This window comes from Spermophilus citellus, assembly GCF_964194105.1.
Source record: "Spermophilus citellus genome assembly, chromosome: 10".
Lineage (NCBI taxonomy): Eukaryota > Metazoa > Chordata > Mammalia > Rodentia > Sciuridae > Spermophilus > Spermophilus citellus.
The window spans coordinates 131,267,460-131,286,892 of record NC_138197.1 but is presented as its reverse complement, the minus strand read 5'-3'; the positions used below and the strand labels follow the sequence as shown (position 1 = coordinate 131,286,892).

The window sequence follows — 19,433 nt, the reverse complement described above, 5'->3', positions numbered from 1 at the left end:
GGACCTTCCAAATCCTGGTGTCCAAGTGCTCAGGCACCTAGTAGGTGCTCACTAAATGCTGCTTGAATGAATTAACTGAACAAAGTAGGGAGGAAAAATTCCACATTTGCATCATTTGGAGCTGACTACTATTAAAATTGCTCCTTTTTTTGCCAGATTTTTTTATATTTGTTTTTTAGTTGAAGTTGGACTCAATATCTTTATTTTATTTATTTATTTTTAGGTGGTGCTGAGGATTGAACCCAGGGCCCCGCACTTGCTAGATGAGTGCTCTACTGCTGAGCCATAACCCCAGCCTTTGCCAGAATTTTAAAAAACACCTTTTTCCATATTTGAATATCTTGTCTGTACAGTTGTTTTAATACGATAATTTAATGAGCGTTTCTCACCTGTCATTTTTGTATTTTTCAATTCTTACATCTTGTTACATCATATTTATTTGATGGATTGCCTTTGATATTTAGGTTTTTTCAATAAATATTTGGCTTTTTAAACACTTCATTGAATTTATGCATGTACTTTTCATGGAAAGGAATTCACCTGCTAGTCTGTGATCTGAATGAACTTCTACAAGGCTGTGCCTCCAGCCAGCTGGCTCCACAGAGGGCCTGTGCCCATGTGCGATTCCTGGGGCTGCGGGTGAGGGTTTTCACCATTTCCTAGAAATGGCATTTGTAGGAAAGTGGTCTGAGAACCTGGGGTCTTCCTGTGTTGCTTATCGATTTGCTTGAGCTCATCAGTGAGGTTTTTGCCCTGTCTGGTCTCCTGTGGTGAAGGGCTTTTCGCAGTGTGTGCTGGGGTTTTGCTCTACTTGTGTGTGCGCGTTTGTGAGGCTGTCTTGGCTGCATTAGCAGCGAGTGGGAAAGAGAGCGAGCAGAAGCCCTGGAAAAGGATGGGCAGGTCTGTAAATGGAGGTCCAGGGGATGCCCCAGAGGGACCTAAGGACCAGAGGCCAGGAGGGGGCTGAGCGGGCACTTGATGAGCAGGCTTTGGTCTCCTTAGAGGTCTCAGTGCAGTCTCAGCCCCCTTGATACCAGCTGCCAGCGCTGAGGGGGCCTTCCATGAGCCTCATCCCCTGAGCCCTCTTCCTTGGGAGGTAGCAGGTGTTAACATCCCTGTTGACAGGCTCCAGAGGGACGGGAAGTGCCCTGCGCCCTGCCCGAGTCAGTCAGTGAGTGGCAGGGCTGGGTTCAAAGTTCGTCCTGCGGACCGCAAGCCGTGCACTCTCAGCGCATGATTCCTCCGCGACCCTACATGTCTGGTGGGTTTTGGGGGAGTGGTGCCACTCTGCTGTTCTGGTATGTGGTGAGCAATCTCTCCTCTCCTCTCCGCCTCCTTTGTCTCCCTCTGGGCAGATGTCAGTGGGTCCAGGAGCTTCTCACCGTGTGGAGTCGGCAGCAGGACCCAGGGAGCACCCTTCCTTTCCATGCCAGTACCCGCATGCCCTCCCCTGTACCCACACTCACTCACCATGAGCCCATTCCAGCAGGAGCATCACGGCCTCCCGGGGTCACGTCAAAGCAAAGTCTTAGCCCGCGGATGGAGCCGGACTTGAGTGGAAGAGCGCAGGCGTAGGACGCAGCCAACAGGCGCTCGCCCCGTGGGCAAAGCCTCTATTCGCTGCTTCTCGCAGATCTCTAGGGCTGCCCTCGGGTTGGGGGCATCCATGAACCACCTGAGCCCCACTAAGGGCCAGACTGTTAGCCTCCGTGGTGCTAAACTCTTCCCTCCACTTGGCTCTTTATCCAATGACACGGAACCCTCTCCCCAGGAGAACCAAGCTGGGCGGACCCCTTTCACCTGGCAAAGGGCCTTTGAGCCCAGCTGCGGGGCTTCCCAGCTGTGCCTCGGCTTCTTCAGCTTTTTTTTTTTTTTTTTAATTTTTAAATTGTTTAATTGGGCCGGGCATGGTGACACACACCTGCAACCCTAGCTACTGGGGAGGCTGAGGCAGAAGGATTGCAAGCTCAAGGACAGCCTGGGGAACTTAGTGAGACCCTGTCTGGAAATACAATTAAAAAGGGCTGGGGATGTGGCCCAGTTGTGTAGTGTCTTTAGGTTCAATCCGCAGTACTGAAGAAGAAATGTCTAATTGACTCACGATGTCTGTACATATGATGGATGGTGATGTCATTCAGCACCTGTACACAGTGTGTAATGATCAAATCAGAGCAATTAGCGCTGGCATTGCTTCAAACATTTATGCTTTCTGTGGGTTGGGAATCTTTGGACTCTTCTAGTCCTTGTGAAATGTATCACAAACTGTTCTAGACCAGGGCTGTACTATGTGCTGTGAACACCACGGGCATTCCCCTCTCTAACTTATTTTGGTCCTGGTTATCTACTTCCATCCCCTCCCCCTTCCCTTTCCTAGCCTCGAGTGACCTCTGTTCTTCCCACTTCTATGAGATGGACTGTCAGCTTCCACAAATGAGTGAGTACTAACGGTATTTGTCTTTCTAAACCTGGCTTACTTCACTTCCCATCATGTCCTCCAGTTCCTCATGTGGCTGCAGACCTGGACCCTTGCTTGGCTGTCGGTTAGCAGAAGATTGTGAAGAATGGGAGTATCCAGTCACCATGATGCTGGGTGGCAGTCTATTTAGCTGCCTGTTATTTTATTATTATTATTATTATTATTATTATTATTATTATTATTATTATTATTATTTGTTTTGGTACTGGGGATTGAGTCCAGGGGTGTTTAACCCTTGAGCCACATCCCCCGCCCTTTATGTTTTTTTTATTTTGAGACAGGGTCTTGGTAAACTGCTTAGGGCCTAAGTTGCCAAGGCTAGCTTTGATCTTGTGATCCTCCTGCCTCAGCCTCCTGAGCTGCTGGTGTTACAGGCATGTACCACTGCACCTAGCTTCACACCTATTTTTAACCTTTAATACAAAAAGTAAGAAAAGGAGAAGGTGAAGCAATACATGAACTTTTTTTCAAGTAGAGCAAACTCGGGACTCTCCTAATTCAGGCTGAAAATTTTAGGTGCGCTTTGCATGGCGTTTCCCCACAGGTGTGCATTTGTCTGATGAAGATCTTTGCCTGCTGCTTGCATCTCTACAATCTCTGGGCAGAGCAAGTGACAGAAGACTCATCTCTGTGGCCACCAGAGCACTGTGTTATGCACCTGGCCATGTGCCTGGGTCCAGAGGGAATGGATAGGAGCCCAGATTCATGGTGACTATTTCTCCCTTATCTAGCATAAAGTCAGTGAGAGTGATTTCATCTTGCCCCTGGGAAGCCAACCACAGCCGCCTAATCTTTTTTGGTGGTACTGGGAATTGAACCCAGGAGCCCTCTACCTCTGAGCTACTTCCCCAGACCCTTTTATTTTTAATGTTTGTTTTAGATGTTGATGGACCTTTAATCATTTATTTATATGTTGTGTTGGAGAATCGAACCCAGTGCGTCACATGTTAGGCAAGCACCCGATCACTGAGCCACAACCCCACCCCTTCCCCCAGACCCTTTTTAAAAATATATTTTTTATTTTGAGACAGGGTCTTGCTAAGTTGCCCAGGCTGGCCTTGATGTTGCAATCCTCCTGCCTCAGCCTCCCTAGTAGCTGGGATTACAGGAATGCACAACCTCACTGCCTAAGCCTGGTCTTAAATCCAGCCTCCCATGTAGATTCTGGGGAGACATGGGGAGGATGGGATAGTCTCAAGGAAACAAGAAAGGTACTCCTGAGACTGGTGAATACTCAGGTACTTCAAGAGAGAGAGTAAAAGGCATGTGACCTTATTTTGTACCCTTAGATGGTAAGGCAAGATATATTAATAACATTTTCTAACAGCTAAAATTTGCATTTGGACATGATTTATAGTTTGCGAATAGCTTGCTCTGATTTAGTTATCATATTGGATCCTGGTTTTGTGGACAGGATAAGGATTATTTACTCATTTGTTCAAAGTATGTGCCTTAGCACATACTGTGTGCTAGGGTCAGGGTGGGAGGTGGGAGCAGGAACCTAACAGTGAGTCAAAGCAGCCTTGGGACCCAGACATTACTCTCTACGGTATCAGCTTGTCATTGTTTATTGACTCAGCTTCTCAAGAAAGTCCTTGAGTTTTGTAATCTTTCACAATTGTAAACAAATTTGTGACCTTGTACAAATGTCACCCTTGTGTGGAGTAAGTTCCCAGCATGGGAGGGCTCACTGCTGGAGGAAGTGCCTGTGTAATTTTGGTGGAGGGTCAGCTGCCCTCCTCTGCTGAGTGGCACCCTGCCCACCACATGATGATGGCTTCTTCCCCTTGGCCTTGCCAGAAGAATGTGTTGGCAAGTGCTGGGGGTTTTGCCCATCAGATAGGCGAGAGATGCTATCTCAGCCTTTCCATTTGCATCTCTCTGACTTATAAAGGTCCTTGGTCTTGCTCACTTGTTTAAGAGTTGCATTTTGCATGTCTGTGATTCGTCCTTTGCCCATTGGGGGGGGGGGGTTGGTCTTTTTCTCTTGGATTTCTGGGAACTCTTTGTACATTAGGAAAATCAGCCCTCTGTGCTCCAGGTGCACCTGTCCCTGAGTCCTGCCGGCACTCTGGAGGCGTCTCACTGGACGGCAGTTGTTTGGGGTCTGGGGAGTGTAGAGAGACTTGGTTGTTTCCAGTGGTCATGTCCATTCATCTTTTCTTTTATGGCTTCTGAATTTATGGCCAAATTAACAAAACGTTCCCAACCCCAAAGTTATAAACAAGTTTCTCTCATGTTTTGTTCTACACTTTTATGGGTTTTAGTGTTTACATTTGGAGTTGATCCTGGGGCAGGTTCTGAGGTGTGAGCCGGGCTATCCCAGTGTCCCAAGACCTCATGTTCAAAGGCCCATTTTAATCCTTCTGGTCTGAGAGCTGCTTCCTTTGTACCTGAAGGCGCCCTATCGCTTCTGTGAGTTCTCCTGCTTCGTTGGTCTGTTCTGATCATATGCCAAGGCTGTGTGGCTTAAGTCATTGAAACTTTATAGGGGTGTTTTCATATCACCAGGGCCGGCCGCTCTTTCCTCCTCAGAGTCTCTGTAGATTCTTGCCTGTTTATTTTTCTATATCAACTTTATTCTCAATTGTCTAACTTCACAATCACATATGATTTATAAATTGGCTCAGAAAATTGGCTCAGAGCTGAGCCTTCTGTCCAGAAGTACAGTTTGTCTTTCCCTTTGTTCAAGTTTACTTTTTAAGAATTTTCTCACACAGATTTCAAACACCTTTTGTTGACTTTTTTCTCTTTCTTTTTTTTTTTTTTTTTGGTACCTGGGATTGAACCCAGGGGCACTTAATTACTGAATCATATCCCTAGCCCTTTTAAATTTTTATTTTGAGACAAGGCCTCAGTAAGTTGCTGAGGCTGGCTTTGAACTTGTGATCCTCCTGCCTCAGCTTCCCAAGTCTCTGAGATTACAGGCACTGCGCCCCAGGCAAGAACAGAGCAGCCTTAACTATTTCTCTTCCAGCGTCTGCCTCTGATTTCTCCCTGTTGTCAAGTGGCTTTGGTGAGTGCATTCAGCACAGTGGTCAGGGGTGGAGTCTTGCTTTTTCCTGACCCCAGATTGATCTAAGCCCCTGAGTGTGAATCTGGCTTCTGACCTTTGTGTTGTTCTGTGTAACTTTGTTAAGGAAATGTTCATTAATTTCTAAGTTAACAAAAGCAAATGTTGTTGATTTTATTCAAAATATTTTTAAAGTCACTGGGGCTAGCCAGATGATTTTTCTACTTAGATCTATTAGGCTGATTAATTATGTTAATGAGTTCCTAGTACCAAACCATCCTGGAATAAACCCCGTTTGGATTGGATGTTTTTTTTCCTCTCACATGTCATTCTGCTGAATCCTGTTTGCTTGGTTTTTGTTTGTTTAATCTTCAGTGCTGGGGATTGAACCCAAGGATCTCGTGCATGCTAGGCAAGTGCTCTACTCCTGAGCTGCATCCCCAGGCCAATTTGCTTATATTTTATTTAGGGTCTTTATAATAATAATATTCATTTCAAAAATTGAAAAATAGAGTATTCGGTACAGTCTTTGTCAGGTTTTGGTATCCCTACTGTACTTAGAATTTTTTAGAGAAAATTTCCTTCCTATATTTTGTTACAGAGCAGTTTAAATTTTCTGTGTTATTTAAGAGTCTGGAGAATTCCTCCTAAAAATGTCTTGCTCAAGGCTGGAGCTGGAGCTCGGTGGCAGAGCATTTGCTTTGCACGTGTGAGGCCCACCCGGGTTTGATCCTTGGCACCACATAAAAATAAATTAATTAATTAAATAAAGGTATTTTATCCATCTACATCTACAAAAAAAAAATTTTTTTTAATGTCTTGCTCAGCTGGCCTGGTGGCAGGTGCCTACAATCCCAGGGATTCAGGAGGCAAAGGCAGAGGATCAGTGGTTCAAGGCCAGTGTTTGGATGGGCAAAAGCAGGACGTCTGCAGTGGAGGGAAGAGATAAAGCATGTCCACGAGCTTCTGCCCTTTTCAGTGCTTTATTTATTCAAATCACTCAACACAATTTCACTCCATAGGTTCTTAATCAAGGAATGATAATCCTTAATCCTGGGCACTGCAGTAGACACAATTCAAAGCAAACAATTCTAAGTTAACGCTAAGCACTGCAAACACACTTCACCATGACAGACCTACACAGACATTCGCTCCGCGTGCTGAGCTCAAGTGCCAGGTCAAGTCCAGCAGATGCACCCTCACTCAGACCACAGCGAGACGGCAGCGACCAGGGCGGGAACTGACAGAGGGTTCTCCTGGGGTGGAGCTGACGGCTGGCTGAGGAGGTGGTCCTAAGAAGAAGTCCTTGTCTCACCAGAGTCGGAGGCTGCTGCAGAGTTTGAGGGTGGCGAGGACGATGCAGAGGATCAGGCAGATGAGAAGAGCTGGGATGTCAGCCCAGGTCCTCACCAGGCTCTCAGGCTTGTGGGCATCAGTGTCGGCTGGCCGAATGTCTGTTCATTTGCTCCATCATTTATGCTAAATTTTGGGGCTTCTGACCTCCCTTTCAATCCCTATCAGCTGTTACTGGGTTTCTCAGTGAGGTCTTTCGTTCTGAGATCAAGCCATCTGGTCTGGTGGTCTCTGCCCTGATCTCTCACCTTTAGCCTTTATCAGCGTGAAGGCAAATGGCAAGTGACTTATTTTACCAGGCTACGATGATGACCCTATTGGAGGGCTCCATAGGCGTGCCTGGTGGGGACTGCACTTTTATTTCAAAATGGAGTTACTTAAGCTAAAGCCCTTCTTAGGTCAAGGTCATCCTTACAGCCAGCCTCTAGCAATTTAGCAAGACCCTGTCTCAAAAAAATTAAAAGGGCTGGAGATGTGGCTCAGTGGTAGAGCAGCCCTGGGTTCAATCCCCAGTGCCCAAAAAACAAATTAATTTAAAAAATGTTTTGCCCTGATGCTTTTCTTTAGTAATGGTGGCTCTTCTACAATTTATTATTTTTTTGGGGGGCGGGGTGGGACCAGGGATTGAAATCAGGGGCACTCGACCACTGAGCCACATCCTTAGCCCTGATTTGTACTTTATGTAGAGACAGAGTCTCACTGAATTGCTCAGCACCTCGACTTTGCTGACACTGTGATCCTCCTGCCTCAGCCTCCCCAGCTGCTGGCATTATGGGCTCGTGCCACCGCACCCAGCCCAGTTGTATTTTTTTTCTTAACAATTTTATTTCTTAAATAGACCTCAGCCTGTGTAGACTCCCTTTGGAGATCAGTTTTGATCTATTTATTTCATTTGTCTAGAAATTATTTTATTCAGGTTTTACATTTTATTTGGAAAGTACTATTTTTTTAATTTAAATCTTTTTTTTTAAGTTGGACACAATACCTTGATTTTATTTATTTATTTTTACGTGGTGCTGAAGATTGAACCAGGGCCTCGCATGTGCTAGGCAAGCACCATACCATTGAGCCACAACCCCAGCCCTTAGAAAGTACTATTTTATTTTTTAAAAAATTCACTGCTCTTTGGTTATTTTTTCATTTGGCATTTCTTTCTTTCTTTTTAAAAATATTTATTTATTGAAGTACTTGGGATTTAACACAGGGGGATTCCACCACTGAGCTACATTTCCACCCCTTTTTATTTTTTTATTTTGGAGGGGGGTGGTCTTGCTGTTGCCCAGGCTGGCTTTGAACTTGTGAACCTCTTGCCTCAGCCTCTAGAGTCACTGAGATTATAGGTGTGCACTACCATGCCCAGCTTATTTCTGCTTTAATCCTTATAAATTATTTCTGTTTATCTTATGGTTCTTTTTCTAACATTTTTAGGCTGTACTTCATTTGTTTATCTTTATCTTTTCTGTTTGGTTTACATGTATTGGATACAAAATATTCTTCTGATTATTATTCTTGTAGTTGTAGCCTATAGATTTGGTTACATAGTTTGTACTGTTTCTTTTTTGCTACCATGAATTGAACTCAGGGGTGCTTAACCACTGAGCTTTACCTTTTAATGTTTTGTTTCCTTGTTTTTGAGACAGGGTCTCACTAAGTTGCTTAGGGTCTTGCAAATTGCTGAGGCTGGCTTTGAACTTGCAATCCTTCTGTCTCAGTCTCCTGAATCGCTGGGATTACAGGTGTGCACCACTGTGCCTGGCTACATAGTATTTTGAGTATTCTTATTTTATAGGCATACCACAAATTCAGTTTGTATTTTCTTTGTGATCTAAAAGTTACCCCAAGGTATTTAAAAATGTTTTTTCCTGATTTTTAAACTAATTATACTCTTGTGATGATATGTTTTTTAAAACATATTTTTGGATGTTATTGAGATTTTTCCTTGTGGACTGGTATGTAGCCAATTGTCATGAATGATCCCTTATCTCAAATCTTGAAAAGAAAGTACATTCTCTATTATTGGGATTGAGGGTTTGAAATATTGTGGTATCTCAGTGATTGTTTTAACGAGGTCTTCTGAATTCTCATTTAGGAGTGTTCTCTTTAATGTTCCTTGGACTGTGAGAAGTGAGGTGAACATTCCCCTCGTGTGCTTTAATCTGTTTATCTTGGAGTCCCTGGACTTTCTTCTTCAAAATTGCTGCAGAAACCAGAGTGTGAGATGAGACTCACTCTGGGTTTGCCAGTTTCCCTCTGGGTTCTTGTCTGTAAACTTGAAGAATGAAATCCATGAGTAATAACAGAAGGCAAGAGTGAACTGAGTGGGTTTTATTTAAGAGAGAGGGAACTCCCCCAGGGTGGGACACTGTCCCCTAAGCCGAAAACCCATTTTGGTGTGTTAACCTCGGGGAGCATCTGCATTTGAGCATTGATCCAAATCCATGTTACACAAGTGTCGGGAAAGTACCTGGACATTGGCTGGGTCCCAGAGACTTTGTTTCAATCCTGCTTGTAACTCCCTTTGGGGTTCACCCCCACCTTCCATTTCCTAAAGGAGTTTCTAGAATGTTCCCACCAGTGAGCCTCATGATCTTTTTTATTTTTATTTTTGCTCTTTTTTAAAATTTTTTTTTAATCATGGTCTTCACATTTGAAAAAGGCCCAACCTTAATTGGGACCATTACCCTGACTGCCTGGCCCTTTGACTATGAATTATACCATCAGCATTATAGATTGTCTTCTATGGCTCATTAAATCATGTTTGTCTTGAACTGAGCTTGATGCCAGTTTGTTGGTTTGTTTGGGGATTGAAGGGGTTGGGGTGGCTTAACCACTGAGCCACGTCCCCAGCCCTTTTGTGTATTTTAAAGACAGGGTTTCACGGAGTTGCTTAGGCCTCACTAAGTTGCTGAGGCTGGCTTTGAAGTCATGACCCTCCTGCCTCAGCCTCCCAAACTGCTGGGATTACAGCCGTGTGTCACTGACCCAACCCAGTTTGTATTTGTCTACACACCTTTGCTCCTGCTCTTACTTTGAACCATTCTAAATCACTTCATTTGAATGCAGCATCAAATTGGGTTTTGCTTGGGATCTAATCTAAACATTTTGGAGGCTGAGGCAGGAGGGTCACAAGTTCATGGCCAACCTGGGTGATTTAGGGAGACCCTGTTTCAAAATATAAAAAGGGCTGGGGGGTGTAGCTCAGTGATAACGGGCCCTAAGTTTGATTCCCAGCACCAACCCCCCCAAAAAAAACAAAACAAGAGACACACTTTTTCTTCTTAAATACAGGCGAGTTCATCCTCTTTATATTTATTGGTAGCTGTCTTTGGTCTCTCCAGCATTTTGTTTTAGTGGTGACTGTTATGTTTGTATCTGGGTCTGTACTGATCCCAGCTCCCTCTTTCTTTCAACATGTCCTGATTTTTCTTCTGTGACTAACACTTGTGTCTCTTGCTGTCCGCTGCCTTTCTCTTGTCGGGTCTCATTTTAGCTGCTCTGTTGAGAGGTTCTGTACCGGTGGGTGTTTCCATCCTCACCCCTTTGAGAGCTGTGTCCAGCAGCCTTCAGGATGGCACCCTTGCCCACACATGCAACGCCGGGGGCAGGAGAGTATCTGCAGCTTGGGCAATAGTCCTGGGGCTGGGAGGGAGCCACTGCTGATTACCCAGGCACTTGCTGCTGTGGGAGGTGGCGGTGGATGCCCCCACCTGAGCCAAAGTCATTCAGAGGAATCAGGCTTCGCTTAGGGGACAGTATCCACCTAGCCTCCTGGAGGCCCAGCACTCTGGGGAAGAAAAAGAATATTTCTTTCTAAATAAAAATTCTAGGGGCTGGGGTTGTGGCTCAGTGGTAGAGCACTGGCCTCCCACATGCGAGGTCCTGGGTTTGATTCTCAGCACCACATAAAAATAAATAAATAAAATAAAGGTATTGTATCCAACTACCACTAAAAAATAAACATTTTTTAAAAAATTCTACATGGGGCTGTAGCTCAGCGGTAGAACGCTCACCTAGCACGTGCAAGGTGCTGGGTTCGATCCTCAGCACCACATAAAATAAAATAAAGGTATTGTGCCCAACTATAACTAAAAAAATTTTTTTTTTTAAATTCTACATTGTAAACCGAAGCGTCCTGGTGTGATTGGCAGCATTTTCAACTTTTTAGTGTCACATAACGTAACAATGCATCTTATAAACACTGGTGTATCAAATTCAATAAGGTGGCATTACCCCTCACTGTGGTCATCTTTGCATCTTAAAGGTGCCTAAACGTCCACTGGTGGCTTTTTCAGCTTTTGTCCCAGCAGTTAAATAGGACACAGCGATCAGCTTGTTGCTGTCCCCGCCATCCCTGCCAGTCTGGTCTTGGCCGTGTCATTTCTACATGGACTGTAACGTCCCTCCGGGCTGGGAACAGAATGGCCGAATCTCTGCCTCAGACTTCCCTTCCTTGGGGACCTGAGGACCTGCCCTGGCTCTCTGTCCAGCAGCCTGAGGCAGACCCGCTTCTCTTGGCGTCATGAGGACTCCCATCTTTTTGTCTCGTATCTTTAAAGTCCAGGGATTATGCTACACCGTTGGGGATGTGCCACTTGGCGTCCCTGTTTTTGCTAGTACGTGGTGTCCTCCTTTGACTCATAAAATCGGGTCTTATTTCAGGGAGGTTTTCCTGAGTTATCATTGTGAACGTTGATTCTGTCAGTTGCTCCGGGGTCTCCAGTTGTGCGTGTGTTGGGTCTCTTAGACAGAGTTCCTGGATCCATCTTGTTATTATTATTTTGTCCTTCTTGGATTCTTTTATGTCTGATTACCTGTTTGATTTTGTCCATACCTCCCTGCCCCCTGCACTCTTTTCTTTTTTGAGATGGGGTCTCGGTGCTGCACAGACTAGCCTCAAACTCCTGGCCGGAGCCATCCTCCTCCCTGAGCCTCCCAAGTAGCCAGGACTGCAGACGGGCGCTGCTGCTCAGATCATGGAGTCAGTTCTCCTGGGTCCTGCCTGCAGTCTGGCCTTCAGTTAGGAGATGGCTTGGTCTTCTGCATTTTTTTTTTCCTGAGATCTATCAGTTCTCACTAGGGTCCTCATCAGATACCTTTCAATTTGCCCGTCTCATCTCCAGCACTGGTATCATGACTTTCTATTCTTTCCTTGGGGCTGGGATTACTTTTTCCAGGGTTTTTGGTTTGGGGGCAGGTTCTCCCTGCCAAATGCGGACAATCACAGTGTCCTCGCAGAGCCCCAGGAGGCTTCACGAGCTACCTGGTAAACAGTGCCCAGGTGGGCACAAGCCCAGGCCCAGGTGGGCACAAGCCCAGGCACAGGTGGGCACAAGCCCAGGCCCAGGTGGGCACAAGCCCAGGCACAGGTGGGCACAAGCCCAGGCCCAGGTGGGCACAAGCCCAGGCACAGGTGGGCACAAGCCCAGGCCAGCTCTCTACTCTTACAGAGCTCAGCAAGAGCCAGGGCTGCTGGGGACACGTGGGTCAGGGAGGACCTGGGATTTCACAAACCCAAGGCAGAAGGGTGGGGGCACACTGAGGACCACACCTTCCTGTCCTGAAGCACAAGGCGCTGGCCAATCACTACAGTTCAGGTCCCTGCATCGCCTACCCGGTACTCCTACTGGAAACAAGTCTTTCCACCCCGCTCTGGCCAATCTCGAGAGTTGGGGGTCCTGATAAAGGCTGCTGGCCTTGGGCGGAAGAGGGCCAGAGGGTCATGCTCCCTGAATGTCCCTCCCTCCCAGCCCCTGGATGGATCCTGCACAGAGAAACCCCTGGTCATCCTGTCAGAGAAAAGGCTCCCAATGCGTGGCCCTCACTGCTGCCTCCTGAGGGGCTGCTCTGAGTGCCCCTGTGGGGCCCCTCGGCCCAGGTCTTCCCCTGCCTGCCCTGCGCCCTCACCCTCACAGTCCCCAGGACACTCCCAGTCCCCACACATGGCTCCCCTGGTCTCAGTCTGCTTTCCACCCCACGAAGTGACCAGAAGTAAGGCCATGTGGCCAAGGAGGGCCCCTCTGAGAAGGGCCCCGTGAAGCCAGGGCTGCAAGACATCGGTGCACGGAGAGGGGATGCAGCCCTGGGCCCCAGGTCAGGCCCTGGGTCCTCATCCCCACTGTGCCTCTGATCCTCTGTGACGTGAGGAAGTCGCTCTGTGCCGCAGCCTCGGCTTCTCCACCTGGGACTTGCGGACAGACTGTCTCCCTTCTCAGGGTGGTTCCAGGGCGGAGCGTGGTGGGACCAACAGAGCTTCAGAGACAGTCCTGGGTGTCCTGACCCACCTGCGAGTGTGACCTCGGTGGGAAGCCATCTTTGCGGAGGTGATTAAGGGTCCTGAGATGAGAGACTCGTGCTGATGACCCAGCTGGGCTGTGAATCTGATGGCGAGTGTCGAAAGAGACAGAGGGGACGCTGGACAAGGGGGTGAGAAGGCGGCAGAGCTGGCGCAGGGCAGCCTCAGGCCCCGCCATGCCCGGAGCCAACAGGGGCCAAAAGAGGCAGGAAGGGTCCTCCTGGGGCCTGAGAAGAGAATGCCGTCCTGCTGGTGCCTTGACGCTGGACTCCTGCCCTCTGGAACTGTGCGAGAATGTCAGTGTTAAGCCACCGAGTCTGTGCGATCTGTTTGGCAGCCACAGGAGGTTGACTAAGAACTGGCCACCCTCTCTCCTCTCCCTCTGCTGGATGGAGACTGGGGGGGGGGGGATTCGCGTCCCTCCAGAAGGTTATGAAAGTGCAGACGCTGCCCGCAGGGAGCAGGGGAAGCTGTGAAGCCCCCAACCGAGGCCCGAGGCCCTGCTCTTCCCTTGCCTGAGTCCCCTTCCCTCTCCATGTCCCCATCAGGACACCTGGCTCTCCAAGGGCCCAGCGCTGGCACTCGGGGAGCCACTCAGCGTGGAGGCCGGGTTCGTGGGGCTTGCTGTGGACCAGATCTGACCATCCCCATGACTCTGCTTTTGGGCCACAGTCAGCCAGGGCTGGCCTGAGCAAGGCTGGACACGGGAGCCCAGAGAGGGCCAGAGGGGCTCTTCCTGGGGAAGCAGACGTGGATGCGGGCCCTGAGGGGTGCTGACCGCCAGCTTAGAAAGCTGCTCCCTGTGCTGGGGCCCGGCTCCGGTGTCCACACTCCCCACGGTGGGTCCAGGCCGTGTCCACCGCCTCGCCCTGCTTACCCTTGCCTCTTACCTGAGATGAATCATGGGAGTGGGGGTCCTCCCAACAGGGAACCGTGGAAAGGCCCAAAGTGACAATGGTTAACTCGCTTGCTGGCCACAGGGCCGGAAGCCTGGAGGCAGGAGGAGATGGCAGGGGTGTTCCAGGCCCGGTTGACAAGGACCAGGACTTGTGCCACAGCTTCAAAGCCCATTTAGGGGACCAAGAGCATGCTTTGAGCCTGAGGTCATTCGGGTATTGGGCTGTGGCCAACTTGGCCCCATACACAGCTTCTATTCCTGGGTCATGGGCTCTGGCACCATATATGGTACCACCCGAGCCTGGCACCCCCAGCTATGGTCAGGCGAGGGTGCGGGCAGCATTTCCTGTCCCCATGTCAGACCTAGCCCCCGCCCACCCCGCGGTGGACTCAGATCCTTCTGGCACGAGGGTCCCAAGTAGCCAGGCCTTGCTTGAGGCTTCCCGGCTGTCCGTCTACCTGTCTGTCCCACCTAGCAGTGTGGCCCACATTAGGTTAAAAATGCTCAGGACCAAACCAGCTTCCCTCCCTGCAGGAACAAGAGGGGAAGTGGGCACAGTCTTGGTTTACCACTCAGCTCTGTCACGAGGACCTGTGGGTCCCAGCGGTTTTCTGGGCTCTGGCGCCGCTCTTCTCACGGCTCCCTGTTCACTCGCCCCCTGGTCCACCCTGTCCATCGACTCACTCTCCATGGAACCTGGGCCTCGGCGTGCTCCGTGGGTGCTGCGCCCCGAGCTGTGCCCCAGCCTTCCCGCTCAGCCCTTGTGGAGTCTACCTCGAGAGCTGGGCACAGTCCTGGGCCCAACACACCTGCCCCCGTGGAGCCCCGTTCCAAGCACAGGGGCCAAACAAGGAAGAGAGGGGCCGTGAGTCAGGGTGAGAGCCCAGAGGGTCGGCTGCAGCAGGGCTCTCAAATGGCGGCCTTGGAATTTTAGGGTGGGTCTCGGTGAGGAGATGAGTTGGGGGTGAAGGTCTGAGAAGAGCCCTGTGAGCACTTGTGGAGAGAGCGATCTGAGCAGGGCAGTGGCAGGTGCCAGGGCCCCATGGTAGTGGCTGCGTGAGACCTGAGTCAGAGCTGGAGGCCCCGTGTGGCTAAAGCAGAGGTGGGACTTGAGGTCAGGGGTGTGGAGCCTCCAGCAGTGGGGCCTGACTCTGGCTTCTTTTCTTTTTTTTGGTACTGGGGATTGAACTCAGGGTCACTCAGCCACTGAGCCACATCCCAGCCCTATTTTGTTACTTTTTTTAAAAAAATTTTTTTAGTTGTAGTTGGACAAAATACTTTATTTATTTTTCTATGGTGCTGAGGATTGAACCCAGTGCCTCACACGTGCAAGGTGGGCGCTCTACCACTGAGCCACATCCCCGGCCCCATTTTGTGTTTTATTTAGAGACAGGGTCTCACTGAGTTGCTTAGCGCCTCACCATTGCTGAAGCTGGCTTTGAACTCTTGATCCTCCTACCTCAGCCTCCCAAGCCACTGGGATTACAGGCGTGTGCCACAGTGCCGGGCTGACTCTGGCTTCTTGAGATGAGCTCTGGCTGCCTTGCCCAGGCTGATCTTGAACTCTTGAGCTCAAGTGATCCTCTGCCCTTGGCCCCTGTGCCCAGCTCTGACTTCTAAAGCATCTCTCTGGCTGCCAGGTGTGAGCCAGTCAATGAGAGCGCGAGATGATGAGCCAGTGAACTGACTTCCTTTGTGCATACTGTGTGCTGGCGCCCTGCTGGGCACTGGGGAGAGAGGGTCCCCCACACTCCACTCTTGTGCTGAGAGTCTTGTGGAGCTGCAGACCGGTCTCTGCCTCCTCCATCCAACACACTCTGCCTTCTCACCCTGGTGCTCCGTCCAAATGTCTTTTCCCCTGGGGAGTCATTGATCCTGTTGTCCCATCTGTTTCCAAATGTCCCCCACCAGGCCCAGAGCTCCTGCAGGGGAGCCTCTGTCTAATTCCTGCCTGCTCCCAGGTGCAGCACAGGGCCTGACCCTGCAAGCGTTCCCTGCGGGGCTGAGCAAGGGAACAGACAGCCTGCAGCCCTCCTCATTCTGTCTCTTGCCATCTTTTGCAGATGAACGTGCAGGCGTCAAGAGTGTGTGGAAAGGCCACGGTCCCGTTGTCGGAGAAGGCCAGCTGCTGAGCCGGGCATGTCTCCAGGAGGCCTGCAGACTGCGCAGATCCCCGCCTCTCTGCAGTGGGCTGCCCAGGCTGGTCAGTTGCAACCAGAGAAGTGGTCGAGCTTCCCTGCCCTCCACCCCAGGGAGTCCAGCCTATTGCTCAAGCCCCAGGCTCCCAGCACTACCCTCAAGTGGTGGGGCAGCCACTTGAAGTTTCCAGTTGTCGTAGGAGGGAGCTGATTCCCAGCTCCTATTAGCACCCAGCCTGAGCCATCTCTCTACCCCTTTGTGCCCATGTTTCTTAGCCCTTAAAGAAAAGTGATGCAGGTGTTCCTGGGACTTTCCAAGGGTTGTAAACATGGTGTGGAATAAGGAGGTCAGTTGCTGTTAGTAGTGACTATGGAACAGGGCACTGTGGCCAAGTGCCTCTGACACTGGGCACCTTTCCGTGCCCTCTCCAGGCAGGTGGTGCAGCTGTGAGCTCATGGTCCCCAGCCTTGCCACTTGTGGCTCTGGGACTCCAGGTGAGGTTTGGAGAGTCTCGTGCCTCCCTTTCCTCATCTGGAAGACGGAGATGAGCATGGCCCCCACATGGAAGAAGTCGCTTGGCCTGTAGGGGAAGATTCGTGTCTACTGAATGAATAAAAGAATGTGACTCTCCAGTGGCCTCCAGTGCTCCTGTCCTGCAGATGGGAGACTGAGGCTCCGAGTTCAGTGACTTGCCCAGGTCTCACTGCCAGCTCAGGCAGGGTTGGGCGCCCTGTGCCTCCCAGGTACTCACACGGCCCTGCCCTGGGGAACAGGGCTCAAGCCTGTCTTATTCTCCCAGCCACTTGTTTCAGCAACTGGCCATATGAAGGTCACCAGGGAAGAGTGAGTGTCCAGAGGCAGTAGTACCAGTAAAGGTTACAGGCTGTGGCCTGAGCTGCCGTCTTCACGCTCAGCATCTGCGAGGCCTGTGGGGATCTGCCCTGGTCATGCATCTAAGGGCAGCCTGAGCTGGCTCTCATAGGACAGGCTGCCCACCCCAGCAGGCCCAGGGAGGCAGGCCTCACCAGGCAGAGGCCTAGGTGTCGGGTAGCAAGGCCATCACTTCCGAGAGTCCTTGCCTGGCTACACACCATAGGTGACACTGGCCCCATCCTCCAGGGTCTCGGGTTTGTTACAGAGAGCAAGTCTGTGGCCCACTGCTCCCAACCCAGGTGAGCAGCCGGTGGCTGGGATCCGCCCGGACGCTGGGCTTGGAAGCCCTTCTCTAGCGGGTCGGGGATGCGCGTGGTCTGCCTGAATGATGGTGCTCATCTCTTGCAGACCAGCCAGTTCCCACGGGAGGCTCCTTGTGTGATCGGGGAGACCATGCCCAAGCCCTCCGACTGCCTGCTGCGGCTCCTCCGGGGCACCCCCAGGCAGCGGGTCTGCACCCTGTTCATCATCGGCTTCAAGTTCACGTTTTTTGTCTCTGTCATGATCTACTGGCATGTCGTGGGAGAGCCCAAGGACCAAGGGCAGCTCTATAGCCTGCCTGTGGACATCCCCTGCCCCCCACTCATGCCCCCAGCCCCGTCCTCCAGCACCCCCCCTCCAGGCAACATCTTCTTCCTGGAGACCTCAGACCGGACCAACCCCAACTTCCTGTTCATGTGCTCCGTGGAGTCAGCCGCCAGGACCCACCCCGAGTCCCAGGTGGTGGTCCTGATGAAGGGGCTGCCCGGTGGCCATGCGCCCCTGCCCCGGCACCTGGGCCTCTCGCTCCTGGGCTGCTTCCCCAACGTGCAGCTGCTCCCGCTGGACCTGGAGGAGCTGTTCCGGGACACGCCGCTGGCAGCCTGGTACCGGGCCGCGCGGCGGCGCTGGGAGCCCTACCTGCTGCCCGTGCTCTCCGACGCCTCCAGGATCGCGCTGCTCTGGAAATTCGGCGGCATCTACCTGGACACGGACTTCATCGTCCTCAAGAACCTAAGGAACCTGACCAACGTGCTGGGCACCCAGTCCCGCTACGTCCTTAACGGGGCCTTCCTGGCCTTCGAGCGGCAGCACGAGTTCCTGGCTCTGTGCATGCGGGACTTCGTGGCCCACTACAACGGCTGGATATGGGGCCACCAGGGGCCCCAGCTGCTCACGCGGGTCTTCAAGAAGTGGTGCTCCATCCGTAGCCTGGGGGAGAGCCACACCTGCCGCGGGGTCACCACCCTGCCCCGGGAGGCCTTCTACCCCATCCCCTGGCAGAGCTGGAAGAGGTACTTTGAGGAGATCAGGCCCGAGGAGCTGACTCGGCTGCTCAATGCCACCTACGCTGTCCACGTGTGGAACAAGAAGAGCCAGGGCACGCGCTTCGAGGCCACGTCCAGGGCACTGCTGGCCCAGCTCCACGCCCGCTACTGCCCCACGACACATAAGATCATGAAGATGTACTTGTGAGGAGCTGGCCTGGCGCCTCTCCTGGAGGTGGGCGGGCAGGAGAGGGAGGTCCGAGCAGCCACAGCCGGGCATGGGGCAGGCTGAGGCCTGAGCACATTCCACAGGCCCCGCAGCTGCTCCAGGCAGGGGTAAGCCTGGTGGGAACCCCCTCGGCTGGCGCCCTGGCTCGGGTCAGAGGCCCACAGAGGATTCCAGAACCATCGGGAGTGCCCGGTGAGCCCGGCAGGCTGTCCAGACACGTGGCAAGAAGAGTGCACCTCCCACCTGGAACGGCAAAGCAACTTCCTGGGTGACACCCGGAGCCCAGCCAGTGGTGGCTGAGGGCCCCTGAGGGGAGCTCCGGGAGACCTGAGCCGAGGGGACAAGGAAGGAGGGACGGGCTCCCGGGCAGAGCAGAGGCGGCCACAGCAGAGAGCGCAGGTGCAGATCCAGGCATGGGAGGTTTATTTGGGGAGGACTGAGGGGGCAGCGCTGGACTGGGGGCTCCATCCTCTCTCACCCAGGGATGTTGCTCAGGTGACCTGTGCCAGCTGCCCGCTTCATGGGCACAGGGCTGAGGAAGTCTTTTGATTCAGGGGAAGAATTTGAAAGACCCTCCTATAAACTCAGGAGAATAATTATAATAAACGTGGCTCGATGTCCAGCGCCTCGTGGTCCTTGTGCCTTCATGCATTCAGCCCGGGAAGCCGCGGGGGTCATGCAGCCGCCGACAGTGGCCTCCAGGTCAGCCCCCGGGTGATGGGGGGCTCACTGAGCTTCTGGTGGGAGGAGTCCATTTCCCCCTTTATTTTCCCAGACACAAACAGTCTAGGTTGAGTCCCTGAGCCCCTCCCATTTCCACCCCATAATAAGCCTGAATCTGTTTTAAGTTAAA

At 51.3% G+C, this 19,433-nt stretch overlaps 1 protein-coding gene across 10 annotated transcripts in view; it reads left to right on the top strand.

Moving 5' to 3' along the window:
- A4GALT (alpha 1,4-galactosyltransferase (P1PK blood group)) overlaps positions 1-19,205 on the top strand; it is a gene marked incomplete at its 5' end in the record, with an annotated part of 44,007 nt that extends 24,802 nt beyond the window's left edge. For 5 of the 10 annotated variants that reach the window (XM_081309342.1, XM_081309339.1, XM_081309343.1 and 2 more), the window contains 2 exons: positions 16,096-16,235; positions 17,453-19,205. In XM_081309342.1, coding sequence (XP_081165468.1) covers positions 16,096-16,235; positions 17,453-18,559 — 1,247 coding nt within the window. In that variant the 3' untranslated portion in view covers positions 18,560-19,205. Of the gene's footprint in view, positions 1-16,095; positions 16,236-16,602; positions 16,915-17,452 lie in introns of all 10 variants that reach the window. The other 5 variants (XM_081309347.1, XM_081309348.1, XM_081309340.1 and 2 more) reach the window with 3 other exon arrangements.
- Positions 19,206-19,433: the final 228 nt, after the last annotated feature.